Here is a 14,477-nt window from a genome sequence, read left to right as displayed (position 1 = left end):
TCTGGGCGGACGGTGGACTGACCTCACCCGGGAAAGCCACCTGCTGAGAAGCACCTGGCCTCCTGGGACCCAGCTGGAAGGTGCCCAGGTCGCCACCAACAACTGTTAGTGCAGGAGAAAGTCTGGGCCCTCCGGGATGGCGCCTTGAGGGAAGGCAGGGAACAGACGAAGGACCCAGAGGAGACCCTGTCAAAGATGGTTGAAGTCACCGGCGGGGAATCCCAAAACCAGAGGGACAATGTGCACTGCAGAGAGGCCCTTCCAAACACTCTCCCTGCTGAGTCATTGCTGCCTGTGCTGTCAGGGCCTCCCTGAATGACAATCCTGTTCTCTCACACAGGGAGGGGACCCTAGGTGACGGGGTGGTGGGCAGGGAGGAAGCATTGTTCATCCAGCCTCTGCAGCCAGGATATTGGCTCGGCAGCAGCCTCTGCTCAGAGATGGCCGAGTGCATTTCCACATTAAGACGCTTCTCTCTGGGTTTCTGTCCTAAAAATCCCCTCCACAGTGCGCCCCCGCATAACCACAGCCAAGTGGCCGCTCTGCACGGGGTGGGCGGGGCGTACGCACAGGCATGGCGTTGTTGAGGGTGTTGTTGTAGACGCAGGCGCGCAGCGAGTAATCCAGCATGCAGTTTTCGAATAGCTGCAGAGCTTCTGTCACTTTCTCATGGAAGTCGTCCGCAGATTTATTCGAACTTGCAAAGTAGAGATAGTCAGAGTACAACCTGTGAGTACAAGAAATGGATGATGTCACCGTCCGCCCCTGTGAAATCACGCCTCGCGGGTGATAAAGAAAATCGATGTGCAATTACATTATCTGGTTTTGTTCATTAAGAAACAACCATTTCTCTGCCTTTCCTTGCAAAGGACCCCCTCCCTGGTTCCCTTCTCGCCCCACCCCTCATGTGCCACCCCTCCTCCCCAACCAGACAGGTCTACGCTGGCCCCAAACCACCACCAGCAGGATTTGCAAGGCTTCCCGCCAACCCCAAGCCCCCTCAGGCCGAGGCTCTGATTTTACAACACCCCATTACAGAAATGATCAGTAGCAAAAAGACACCATGAAAATGGTGACGCTCCTTCCCATCCTCTCCTCTTGGAGGAACACAGGGCGCTTGCAGTATCACGGGCCCCTCTGAAACTCCTAGCTCTTCTCAAAGGCATTCCAAACAGTTTTTTGAAAGTATTAAATGTGTGCTCCTAGGTTCACAGGAACCTGTTTTTAACCCAACTTCCAGGAACTTGCACATAGCAGGGGAACACCTGCAGGCTGGGTATCCACGCAGGCCTGCTCTCTCCAGGGACTTCACCCACACCCCTGCCCACACTGGCCACCGGAGCTGGTGTTCTTCCTTGACCAGACTCCACTTCTGGCCACCCATCTCTGTGTGCTTACCCTATCTTAGTAAAACTCCTCTGTGAAGGAAAAGACAGGGGAGGCCATTGTTTGGGGCTAAGCTTCTGCCCTCGGCTCCACAAAGACCAAACCAGAATGCAGTCCTCCAGCCAGCGGCCTGGTGATCAAACTGGGCTAGAAAAGGCTGGTTTTCCAAAACAGAGTGGAAAACCAGCAACCAACCAAAAGCAAAAGGGGTCCAGTCAACCTGAGCCTGAGCAGAAAGAGTCTTTGGAGTAACCAACCCCCTTCCCACTTCTGCTGCTTGGACACTCTTCTTCTGCCTGTCGTACCCACCCCTGGGCTCAGCTTCTCGGGGAGCCTGGCTATTACCAGAACAAACGCTGCTCCATCCGTGAATTCCACTCACAAGAGCTGATGGGATCCTTAAACCCAAGCTGCTGAAATTTGTTTTTCAGGCAATGCTGAGCTGTTTTAGCCAGAATCTCCCAATCCCTACACTGAATCACCCTCTTCATACCATCAGGGTCCTCGCCGCCGGATGGATGTCTGATCTCCTGGCCTGTCTTCAGCAAGATTCCAACCGGCGACTTGGGGCAGAACCCGTTCCCTTAAGTTTCCCTAGTGACTTTCCACCCTCCGCTCTCTGGCTGTAAAATCACCTTTTCTGCTGCATTCCGGGTTGAACCCCATCTCTCTCTTCCCCTAGGGACTTCCAGCCTGGCAGAAGCCCTGGTGGAGCCTCTCTCTCTCCCTTACTGCAGACGGCCGAGGAGCTGCCTCCAATGGGAACGGCAGGTTGTGAGCTTCCTGATCTTTTTCTGTCTCTGCTGCAGAGAGGGCCAGGACATCCCCTCTCCGGCCTTCACGATTCCTGCTGTTCGTTCCCCCAGGGGTTTACCCTCCTCTCTTCTGGCACACGCCTTCCAGTGCCCGGCAGCTCTGCCTGATCCTTTGGCCCCCACTGTGGCTCCCATCTGGGACAAGTGGCTGGCTGACCTCAGAGTGGCACCAGGGCTGTGCACAGGGCTTCCCTCTCCTCAGCTCCCTGCTTTCTACGCCCCAGCCCCTGTCCTGGCTCGCCTCTTCCCAGGCAGGCCAGCCAGCCAGTCTCGCTATGCACATGTGTCTGGGGGTGAACTGCTGCTCTGCCAGCCCCTCTCCCCCACTCCCACCTGGACTCACACACCCCTGCAGAAGCAGAAGCCTCGCTGGCTGGCCACAGGGCTCCTTCTCACTGCCCTTACTTCTCCCCCACCGCCATGGCCTTCTTGGGGGCAGGAGCAGGTCTTTCTCACCTCTGAATCCCCTGAGAGCCCCTCCCCCTCCAGCGTCCACAGAGGAGGCCCCTTTGAGGCCTGGAGATGCTTGGCAGATGCCCACAAGTTGCCGAGAACCCAAGCACACCCTAGCGGCATCTTATTGATCTTGGTCTGGTCAGACCCAAACCCCAATAGGATTTGTCTCAAAATGAGACATTAAACATGCTCAGGAACTGGTGAAAAGACTGGCCCACCGGATCCCACAGGCACTGTCCCATGATCAGTCCACTGCCACATCAGCTGTGCTACTGTCCTTCAAAATCATGACACACAACACCCCTGAAATCCTGCCCAGGACCCTGCAGGGTGGGGCACAGGTAGAGCCTTCAGGCTGACTGACGGAGGCCAAAATCAGATTTGCAAAGACCCCAATCAGTCCCGTGTCTGGGCGCAGCCCAAGCCACCATGTCAGTGAAAGTTCACAGACGCCTCTCAAACTGTTAATGAAACTCCACGTACCAGCCTGAGCCTAGAGCTCTCACCAAGGATGCCTCAGAGCTACCCGGATGGTTTGCTGGAACTAGATTTCCATCACTTAAGTCCCATCACAAAAATGCAATCACTGGCTCGAGGTTTCCACACTGAGAGGTTTTCCCCTTGTAGTAATAACATTTCTTGTGGACATTGGGCTCATAAATAAAACAAGAGTATGCAAACCGGCCTCAATTTTAGATACAAAATAAATTCATGAAAAAGCTTCTGATTGCATACAGTTCCCCAGAGTCACCTGGGACATGTCCAGCGTCCCAGGCGAGTGCTCCCCCAGGTGGGACTGCAGGTTTTCATCTGCCTGGGGGGTGCTGAGGTGAACTCATAACCCTGACCAGGCAGGGCACTACCTCCTCGGCAGGGTGAGAAGCCCTGAGTCCCCTCCCGGTCTACCCACAGCTGGGCTGGGCTTCCAGAGTCCCTGGGCATCACTGCTGGGCCCACGCCGGGGTCCTCCGCACCCAGCCCCATCGGCAGACACCCGAGCAGACGCGAGTCCCCATAACAGATGGCCACCACCTCCCAACCCAGATTCTGTAGCAGGTTCAATATAACTACAGACTCGTCCATGTCCTAATCCGGGTACCTGGGTTTGTGAGCTTATTTGGAAACAGGGTCCTTGTTTGTGTAATTAAGTTGAGGATCTTGAAATGGGATCATATGGGTTCAGGGTGAAACAGAGAGGGAACACCATGTGGGACCCAGGCAGACAGCACGGTGCAGCCAGGAGCCAGGACATGGAGACCACTGGAAGTCGCTGGCAGCAAGGGGCCTGGGGGAGGCACTCCCCAGAGCCGCCCCAGGGAACCAACCCTGCAGGCATCTTAATTTCAGACCTCCAGGCTCCTGAACTGGGAGGGGACACATTTCTGTTGTTTTAAGCCACCAAGGTTGAGGTGATTTATTAAACAGCCCTAATGAATGAATAGACTCTAAACCCAACCTCAAGGGAAACAAAGGATTGTTGATTCAACAGCACCCTCCCACCCAAGACCTGGGAACAGCGGCCCAGGTGTGCAGAGGACTCTGGCCAAGTGGCCAGACTCCCCAAAGGAGGCAAGCACAGAAAAGGGCCCTTCCTTCACAGAGCCCTCTAGGTCCTCCTGGAGAATCGGGCTAAAGAGCCAGGCGCGGTGGTGCGCACCTGTAATCCCAGAGGCTCGGGAGGCTGAGGCAGGAGGATGGTGAGTTCAAAGCCAGCTTCAGCAAAAGTGAGGCGCTAAGCAACTCAGTGAGACTCTGTCTCTAAACAAAATACTAAATAGGGCTGGGATGTGGCTTAGTGGTCGAGTGCCCCTGAGTTCAGTCCCCAGTACATACCCTTCCCCACAAAAAAAACAAAAAATGTTGGGAAGGATGGCAAAAAGCTGGAGCAGACACAGGCACAAACAATTAATACAAAGAGACAGACCTAACATCCACAGTTTAGTCTTTAAAATCAACCGCACAAAGATGAACTAGGGGAAAGAGACCAATGTGGAAAATACACAGGGGTACAGCCGACTCAAGCTCCTGATGAACCACCACGGCATGGCAGGAGCACCCGTGCACCCTTGGGATGCATTAATAGAGACACAGGCGAGGAGAACATGGGAGGGTGGAGGCAAGTGACAGGCACTAAGGGGCCCAAAAGCCTGTGGAGCTGGGTGCCAGATGGTGAAGGACAAAGAGAGGATTCCCCTGGGGAAGCAGAGACTCGGCAGGAAGGAGACCCCCTCTGTCCTCTGGAAGGACTGACCAGTGGGTAGAAGATTCAGGAACAAAGACCCGTTTCATAAAAGGCAGTGGCCCTTGGCGGTGGCAGCAGCAGCTGAGGTTGGACGGGTGAGGGCTCTGGGGCAGGGTGGAGCCCAGCGGAACTGACGCCTGGGCAGCCCTGAGTTTGGGGACTGCCCAGCCCCCTCCTGCCAAGCCACCCCTTTTCCTTCTCCAAGCCACTGGAACAGATGGTGTGACACTTGGCCAGGACTGTTTCCAACAGCGATTCCAAATATAAGCCCCAACCCATCCCCAGCCTTCTGCGCTGTGGTTATTTTAGAAGCTGTGGCAGGGGCCTGCGCTCAGGCCTGTGCGGCTTGGCCCATTCCTGTGTGGTGTAGGGGTCCTGGGGCCCAGAGGGTCTTGGGAAGGAGAAGCTCCCTTTAAAGGTAACTATGTCTCTCCTCCTGGGGACAAAGGAGTGGCAGCAATGTCCCCCGCCTCAAGGTCCCACCATGGAAAATCCAGGTGGGTGCCCAAGGCCACTGCTGAACTCACTCAGTGATGTTTAAGGACCACTGCTGGGAGCCGATAGGTCAGCTAGTGATGACCGTTAGAGCAAAGCCAGGGGCTCAGGGGGCAGCTCAGTGGTAAGCACTTTCCTGGATGCAGGATGCCCCGGGTCCTGTGTCCAGCGACTCCAGGGCTGAGAGCTGTCCAGCTGTGGGCTTGAGTGCCTGCAGCCCTGGGCTTCCAGCCAAGTGGATGCTAGTGGCCCAACCTGATGCCCTAGGCCAGCACTGGGCACCACGCATGTCCTCACAGCCACCCCAAGATCTGCCAGCCCATCTCCCCCAGGAGACGGACACCTGGTGAGGTTCAGGAGCAGCCCCCGGAGCTCACGTGGCCCAGGAGCAGCCCAGGCCGCCCGACCCCAATCCTGACCCTGCAGGCCGTGACGTTGGCCCTCGTGGTTCAGGGGAGAAGACAACTCCATGGCTGAAGAGCTCGGGCCTGTGGTTCTTGGGTTTCACTGGATGCTTCTGTTGCTCCAGGTACACAATGACTCGGAGGCCAAAGTCAGTTTTCTCACAGAACTACTCAGAAAGTCTCAGGAGGCTGATAAACAATCACCATGGGTAACAGTGCAGCAAACAAGCATTCGGTGTGAACGTGAGGACCTCCGTTGCCACCCACGGTCAGGAAAGGCAAGTGGGTCTGTGGAACTGCGCACCTGGAAAACTGGCAGCAGCCAACCGTGGGTGTTCCGGGGCCTCACAAGCCAAGGCTCCTACGCACAGCTAGGCTCCTCCCGCACCTGTGCCTTCCATCACATCCAGTGGAGACGGAAACTCTCTGGCCGTACCAAGCATCCCTGTACCTCCGAGCAGCTCGTGGGTTGCAAAGCACCCCTCATGCTGACGATGTCTCTACAGGTGAGAAAACTAAGATGCATGGAGGACTAGCATCTCCCCTGGACCCCAAGTCTGGCTGGGACCTCCCAGCCAAGCTGTGGCCACTGCACTGCAGGCACCCCAGGTCACCCAACTCTCCCTGCTGCCCAGAGTCCCCTGCCCAGCCCTGGCCTGTCGGAACACCTCTCCCAGCTCCGTGTCTTCTCAGGTAGAGGAACAGTGCGGCTCTATCCCCATGTGGCAAGCCTCACACCTTCCCGCAGGGAACCGCCCTTTCCAAACAGTTACTGTGGGCAGACACGGGGTGGCCCAGGGCTTGGCAAACACATCCCCAAAGGAGCAGTGTGGGACACTGGGGGGCTCCCAGCTTGGTGGCTTCTCTCCCACCAATACCCAAGCAGGGCCCCTTACCATCCACCCAGAGTGGTCTTCAGAGGGGAGCCTCCTCACAAGGGCCCCGGCTGTCTCTGCGGCCTGGTTGCTGCTGCCCGTCACCCCTGCTCTGTGGACTAAGGCCACCCCCTGGCCCTTGGCAGCTGGACAGTTCAGCCCTATTAAAGTGATTTCAGGCCATTTCTAGGGCCCCTAGAGAGGAGTATTGGTGACACCCAAACAGGCAGTTCCCAGCAGCCAAACACCCGAGCTCACCAGGAACTCAATGGGCAGCAGCTAAGACAGTGCCACGCTCCTTCCAGATGGTGCCCAGCCGCAGCGGAGGCCCAGGAAGGGAGCACTGGAGGGAGGCAGCGAGGGAGGCTCAGAGTCCGTGGGCCTCCTGTCTCCACCTTTCTCTCCCAGGCTGCCCTCCTAACCTCCTTTGGAAGGACCAGGAGTTAACTGGCAGCCCTGGGAAGAGCCTGCGTTTGAGTCCTCGGCAACTCTGCCACAGAGTGAGGGCTACAGGCGTCGGGGGGCCGGCTCCCTGAACCAGGACACATCTGCACACTCACTCGGCATTTCCAGGCCCAGAGAGGCCCCGCTGCTGGAGGAGGGCTTCGGCACAGGCTGCACAGCCAGAGGGTCTCAAGTCAGAAGTGTGAACAGCTCAGAGGCACCATCCGCCCAGCTCCCTTCCGCCCATGCTGGTTCTTGTCCTGGGGCTGGCTGGCATCTTGCTCCCTGCCATGCAGAGCCCAGCAGATGAGGCTGGTCCTGGTCAGGCACCACAAAGACTGGGTCTTTGCTGCCCACCACAGTCTTTGCAAAACTGGAAGGTCATCCTGCTGATGGCTCCCAGTCCAGTCCCCAGGAACTGCCCTCAGCTGAAAAGACGTGGGGAGTGTCCCAGGCAGCCCATTCCAGGGGCTGATGGAGAGGAGAAGCCTCAAATGGGGGCAGCTCAGAAGTCCATCCTAGCCCCCACAGTGCCACGAGGGTTGACTGTGGTCTCCGTTGTGACTGCATCAGAGCCCCACCCAGCTTCCTCTGTCCCCAATGCTGCTAACAGGGACTACCCCAAAAGTGCCCCCAGAAGCCCCCTGCACAGGAACAGTGGACCAGAGTGTGCATCCTGGCCACCAACACAGCCCACCCAGGGTGAAACGCCTGGGTGGTGGAATCCAGCCTCGCTGCACATTAACGGTGCGATTCTGGGGAGGTGACTTAACCCCACTGAGCCCAGGCACCTCACCTCTGGGCCCATCATGACTGCCCTCTCACCTGCTGGCACAGCCCAAATGAGGACAGGTCCAGAGGGCAAAGCCAGGCCGCAGCCCAGCTACATGGGTGCTGGGTCATTTATTGCACAGAGGACTGTCCTGCCCCTGATTGTCGCAGACGTCATGAAGGTGGTTGGTATGGATGGCAGTGCCCAGGTACCTAAGGCCTCTGGCACATCAAGGGCACTCAACAGAGACTCAGGGAGCATCCTGTTGGTTATTATTACTACTATTACTGATGCATAACAGTAGCTAATAATTATATAATATTTCCCATTGGTCAGCACTGTTTAAACACATCACTACATATACTAAGTCATTTCATTCTCAGTCCTAAAGGTAAAACTATGCCTCCCCCATTTTACTGAGGAGGAAATGAAGCTCGGGAGGTCAAGTAACTTGCCCAGGTCACAAAGCCAGTGAGCAGGAAAGCCAGCGTTCCAGCGCAGCCCGCCCGGGCAACACGCCCCTCTCATCTCCGGACCCGCACACCTCCCATGCACGCAGGCTCTCTGCATCAGAAGCTGCTCCAGCACACGCCTACAGCTCTCTGCAGACCCCGTGAAATCAATGAAACTGGGATTCCTGTCTAAATACCGTGTCCCCAAGAACAATGGCCTATAAACAGATGCACTTCATTAAACCCCGCCTTCCCTTCCTAGAGTCTTCTCATACGTTGATTAATCATTTAACCAACCAGGGAGCTGTCTGAACATCAGTGTTTGTAAGCAGACCAAGAAAAACAGCCACCCGGTTCCCAGGCTCGAGGGACTGGGTGGAAATCAAGTTCTACTTCCTAATGGAGCTGAGTTCTCCTTCCTGGTGGACCCATCACCACGGAACGAAAGACCAGTCATTCCTGTGGTGGCCCTTGCTGGGCACTGTGCGGAGACTATAAGCAGAAGCAAAATGTCGACACCATAACCCCCCTAGCAGGTGGGGGTCTCTAGAACGCAAAGGTCTCTGGAATGGAGAGGAAAGCAAGATTTCAGGGGCGGGGGGAGGAGAAGCATCTCCCAGCTGTTTCTTCACATTGCATGGGCTGTACCCCTCTCCCCAGTTAAGCAAAATCTACCACCAGCTCACAAATGAAGAAGCAGGAGGCTAGGAGAGTGCATTTGAAAAGAGCCATCTTTACCATTTAAGAGAAGAATTAAATGAAGAAAATCTGCTTGTAATTGGTGGCTTCTTTTTAATTAAGTGAGCCAATTTAGCATAGGAATGTATTTTTTTAGTTCTGAATTGCAGCAATCTCTTATGGAGAGAAGCTTGGAACAAGAATTCTTGGCCGGCCTCTGCCACATGAACCATCCTACCCACTTCCTCCCATCATTCCTCTATTTTCCTGGGGCGGGGTGGGGGGAGGCCTTACCCTTTATATTCTTCTCCAGAAACTTAAATGTGATTCAGCCTGGCTCCCAAGTCCAACATTTTCAAACTCCCTTATCTTTGATCAATGATAGAAATAAAGGCTAAATGTGAATCTAAAACTAGACATAATCCCCTCCCCCACCAAACTGATTTGCAGAAGGAAAAGAACAATCTGGACAGATCCAACTGCCGTCCAGCAGCCCAAGGAATCTCCTATTGCAGAAGGACAAGTTCACGGGATGACTGAAGTGGGTCAACGGCCCAGGAGCCAGTTAGACTAATGGGAACTCGGCTCTGAGCGTTTGTTTCTTCAAGAGTGACCTAAGCACTCGTATTTATCATCCTTTCTGGCCAGGATGGGGACAGGGCCAGCCACTTCAGATAGCCCTTGGGTCACAGGCTCAAAGGAGAGATTCCTACTGTTGCACATTTTATAAATGTCTAAGAATCCAAGAGACAGCTGCTGCTGTCAGTAACTCACAGGGAAAACGTGCACATGAACGTCCAGTCCTGCTGTGGCTGAAAGTCACTCTTCCCTGGGCTGCAGAGCCCTGCACCAGCGTCCTGAGCATGTGGTGGGGAATGCCGAGAGCCAGGTGAGGGGTGACTGACCCCGAGGCATGGAAGTGTGACAGGACAGTGACTTGCATCTGGCCAATGAGATACAGCTCCCCGGAAGGGCTGTCACACCCGTGATCAGGTTGCAAATGACCACCACTTCTGACTGGCCACCTTGTTCCTTGCTTCTCTCATGAAGCCCATGGCCACAATGGAAAGCCTGGTGGCCAGGGCCTGGGAGCAGCCTCCAGTTAACAGCCAGCAAAGAGCAGGGGTTCCTCACAGGGGGCCAGCAAGGACCGCTGGACATCACCGCTGCCCCACCGCCTGCCCTCCTGGCCTTGGCCCCGTCACAGTGGCCATGCCAGGGTCCATGCCACTCCTCTGCTCCCAGGGGGCAGGCACAGGACCACCACGCAATACTCAGCACCCAGCATGAGGCAGGGTTCGATAAGTGCTTAAACTGACCAAGTATTTCTATCAAGTTGAGGACTAAGGAGGGAGAAGCCTGTGCCTCCCGTTCCTAGAACAGGGTGTTTGTTGTTGGTATTGGTGGTGGTGGTGGTGGGGTTTTTTACGGCTTCTGGAAGGACAGCGTGGGCCCGAGCCTCCTCCAGAGGCCGACTTGGGGCTGGGGCGAGTCGGTCAGGTCCTGCTCCTGCTGAGCCTGGACAGCATGGCTGCCCTCCCTGCCCAAGGCTCACCGTGTGCCCACTTCCCCCCTGGCTTCCCCGTGGCCCACCTTCCTTCCTGTTCCCATGACAAGCCCTTGCCCAGCCTTGAAGCCCAGCCTGACCTTGGCTCCGCCAGCTCCATGGCCCTCGCCACTCAGGGTTGCTCCCTCTGTCCCCTCCAGCTCCTGTTGAGTCTGCAGGACCACGACACGCCCTGGCCATGCCTGTCTGCAGGGCCAGCCCAGCCCGGGAGCACCAATCCCCCCAGGCCAGAGCAGGGATGGCACACACTCAGGCCAGGCCAGACCAACTGTCCAGAGAGCTACCCCCACCTGCTGCTCTCACTCTGGGGCCACAAGGCTGGACACAGTCTGACGGTCCTCAGAAGGAACCAGGAGAAGTGGCAGGAAGACACATGGTGAGCAGAGGCACAGGCCTGAGAACATCCCACCCTGTGAACTTGAACAGGGGGCTGGGCCGCATGGGGGCCAGAGAAGGAGCAGCTGTGAAGACACCTCGGGACCTGTCCTCGGAAGGCCCATGGTCAGGCAGCCCGTCTGCAGGACAGCACCGCCGCTCGTCAACCGTTCTGGGCCAGAGAGGCCGGCCTGCTCCCTGAGGAGAGGAGCCCGATTCCTGCCTCGGCAGTGTGGGGACTGGCAGGTGGGACATGGCCCTCCCAGATCTGGGCAGACTGGCTCCCAAGGCTGGGAGGTGTGCAGAGAGTGAACTGCCCCGTTTACAACAGGCTCCCTCCTGCCCAGTGCCAAGGGACGCACAGCCCAGCTCTCCCCTGACCGCCCACTCAGAAGTGACTCCGCAGGAGGGATGTGGAGGTCTAGAGGATGTGGACGTCCACTCAGCAGGGTGGACTTCCGAGCAAGCCCTCGAGTGGCACCCAGTGGCCTGCACAGAAAAGAAGTCGGGGCGAGAACACACCAGGATTTAGATGGTCGTTATCTTGGTGGGAGACTATAGGTGATCTGATGACAGTTTTTTCTTTAAAGTGCTTCAATGTGATTTCTAGCATTTTCCACAACAAACATGACTCTTGTTAGAATCGGGGCCAGGAGGTGAGAACTCCAGTGTGCGTGTTTCCAAGGGCCACTGAGCCAGATCGCCATACACGGGGGGCACCTGACAACAGGAATCTCCTCCATCTCTCAGGGAGCTGGAGCCTGGGGCCAGGTGTTGGCACAGCTGGCTCCTCCTGGGGGTTCCGAGGAGAATCAGCCGCGCCTGTCTCCCTGCCTCTGCCTTGCCCACCATCCTTGGCATTCCCTGCCTTGAGGCTACAACACTCCCACCTCTTACCTGGCTTGCACCCTGTGCCTTAGGGAGGGACAGCGTCCCACCAACACTGTTCAGTCTGACCTCATCTGCAAAGACCTTATTTCCAAATGAGGCCACAGCTGCAAACACTGGGGCTCAGGACTTCAGAATGCCTTTTGGGGAGCCCGACTGAACCCATAACAAAATGTCGTTGGCCCCAAGGAAAACAAGACATGAAGGGCTGTGACCCCATCTCCAAACCTCTGGCAGGTTCTCCCCATTTGGAAATAATAGGCCTGACGATGTGGCTGTAAGGAGAAGAAATGGGACCAAAGTGTAGATGGCCCCAAGATGGACCCACTCTCAAAGCCAGAAACGCTGAGCGGCCTGGTGTAGACTGGCATCCCAGGAGGGCAGGCCGGAGGCCCACCTTGTGCCTGATGCGGTGGCATTTAGAGGGAACGCTGGACTAAATACTAAGGTCCAGGCCTCCCAGCAGCAGGCAGGCCATCCCTGGACAGTCTGTCCACTATGGAGTGGGCTCTGCCTCATTCCAGTGACCGACCCCTGACTGCAAAGGCAAAGCTCGTCATTCTTCTTCCTTTTGGTGTCAAGGACAGCTGGAGAGCTCCCAGTCAGGGCTATTAAGGAAAAGGGCATCAACAGAGTCCGAAGAAGTAAGACCACACAGAGGACACCAATATCCCTGATCCCAAGCTGTGCCCAAGCCCTGACAGCAGAAAGCACCCCATGTCCCCAGGTCAAAGTGTCAGGGGCCAAGGCCACAGACCAGGGTCAGAACTGCTAAGAAAACAATCTATGGTTTGTTTAAAGGCAGGAGGCTCGCCCTGGGAATAACATTTACATAAGAAATAGCAGTGGCATTGCGAGTTAAGCTAGTTTATTTTTTTTTTTTAAGAAGCAAAGTCTTGTTTGTGCTGGGGAAATGCTGCTTTCCCAAGTGCCTTTTCACTTCACCCCAAAAGCTCACCTCTCCACGGGGTCCCTGAGCATGACAATCAGCTTGGCATGTGGCTGAAAGGCGTGAATGAAGTCCTGGGTCAGGAATGGCGGCTCCCCATCCGTGCTGTTGTCGTAGAAGAAGGTCCAGGCATTGTTGTCCCACATGGTGGAGGCGCTGGCCTCCCCTGGAAACGGAAAGCCCCGCAACTGAGCAGCTGCCGGCTGGGGTACGGGCTCCCAGCGAGTGAGCCAGAGGCCCAGCCAGGCTCGCCTGCCTCCCTCTTCAATAGCCATGACAGATGAGCCGGTCAGCCGTGGCCAGCAGATGGACTCCAGGGAGAGGAGAGCCAGCGCCCCCCACCACCACCTGGCTCCTGCCCCCACCCCAAGGACCTCTGTCTGGAGACTCAGGCAGTCCACAGAACACTGAGCGTCCTCCGCCCCCAGCCCGTCTTCCAGGGTGAACAGAAATACAACCATGACCAGCACTCAGACCCTGCCTTTCACAGCGTTTAGCCGCTGGCAGCACACAGCTCTGTGGCATTTGGAAAGCCTCTAAGACACATCAGGGAGCAAGGAATAGTCTGGGGACGCCAACCCTCTACAGGGAGTTGGGCACAGCTCGGCTGTCTTCCTGACTCCCCGGTGGCTGGTCGCGGGTACACTCTAGGACCCAGCACGGGAAGACCACCAGAACCTCAGGGGCCTCAGCCTCGCATCTGTCTCTGAAAGACCATCTGTCCCTGCCCACCCCCTCCCCTGTCTGCACACAGCTGGCACTCACTCAGTGCTGGCTGGTGAACAGGCCCCAGCCCGGTTATCACCGTCCATGTGACCAAAGGATGAAAGAGCTGAATGCACCCGGAGGACAGAGGTAAGGCCAGAGCAGGCATTTGGACAAGGCTCCCTCCCACCGACACTGAACCGATCCCGTTTTCTGGTTTGTTTTTTCGAGTCTGTTAGGACTGTCTTCCGAGATTGAGAAAGAAAGGCCATCAACGCGTTCTATGCTCGCTTTCCTGAACGGGGCACAGGCTTCTCTGACAACCTCCAAGCCACCTCCTCGGGGAAATCCGAGTCAAGGCACATGGTCTCGTTTCTGTTCTGGCCTTTCCCCTCCCTCTCTGGTTTTTAAGTCATGACACCCTCAGATACAGAAAAGACCAGTCCATCGGGAGGCTTCTGAGCATCTACTCACATGAAAAAGAGAGCGTGAAAGACAGGTGCAGCATCTGAATCTAGACTGGCACCAATTATGTCAGCTCTCCAAGGGAACTGGTCCAGAGCCACAGAGGCATGTGTCCCTGTGTCCCTCTGCCTGTCTGCCATCTGTCCGTCATCCATCCCTCACCCACCTGGGAACCATCATTTGATGTCTAATCGGCACCCTGCTTCGTGACAGGTGCTGGGACAGAGGGAAATGAGACCGGCATGGCCCTCCCCTCTTGGCCCTCACAGTCCAGGGAACAGTTCAAGAAGCCATCGGTACCACTTGAGGGTGCTAAGAAGAGTTAGGGCCAATGCCCCACAAGTAGTCAGGGGCCTTCCCACATGCCAAAGCCCCTACCCGTGGAATCTATCCACCTGGGTCCTGAGCCCTGGGTGCCTCTCACTGCAGAGGAAGGACCCCCTCTGACCCGTAGCCATGGTGATGAGACCGTCCATCTCTGCTGAGGACCTAACAGGGGAGAAGGGCCG

The 14,477-nt window shown here is 56.3% G+C and overlaps 1 protein-coding gene across 7 annotated transcripts in view; it reads right to left on the bottom strand.

Annotated features, from left to right (window-relative positions):
• The window catches only part of Chst15 (carbohydrate sulfotransferase 15), a 68,583-nt gene that overhangs the window by 6,439 nt on the left and 47,667 nt on the right, over positions 1-14,477 (bottom strand). For all 7 annotated transcript variants that reach the window (XM_078024693.1, XM_078024714.1, XM_078024697.1 and 4 more), the window contains exons 5-6: positions 12,808-12,964; positions 571-727 (exon numbers count right to left, since the gene is read on the bottom strand). In XM_078024693.1, coding sequence (XP_077880819.1) covers positions 571-727; positions 12,808-12,964 — 314 coding nt within the window. The remainder of the gene's footprint in view (positions 1-570; positions 728-12,807; positions 12,965-14,477) is intronic.

The sequence above is a fragment of the Ictidomys tridecemlineatus genome, chromosome 1 (genome assembly GCF_052094955.1).
Source record: "Ictidomys tridecemlineatus isolate mIctTri1 chromosome 1, mIctTri1.hap1, whole genome shotgun sequence".
NCBI classification, from domain to species: Eukaryota; Metazoa; Chordata; class Mammalia; order Rodentia; family Sciuridae; genus Ictidomys; species Ictidomys tridecemlineatus.
The sequence above is the reverse complement of the archived record's forward strand: the minus strand, read 5'-3'. Positions and strand labels throughout refer to the sequence as shown.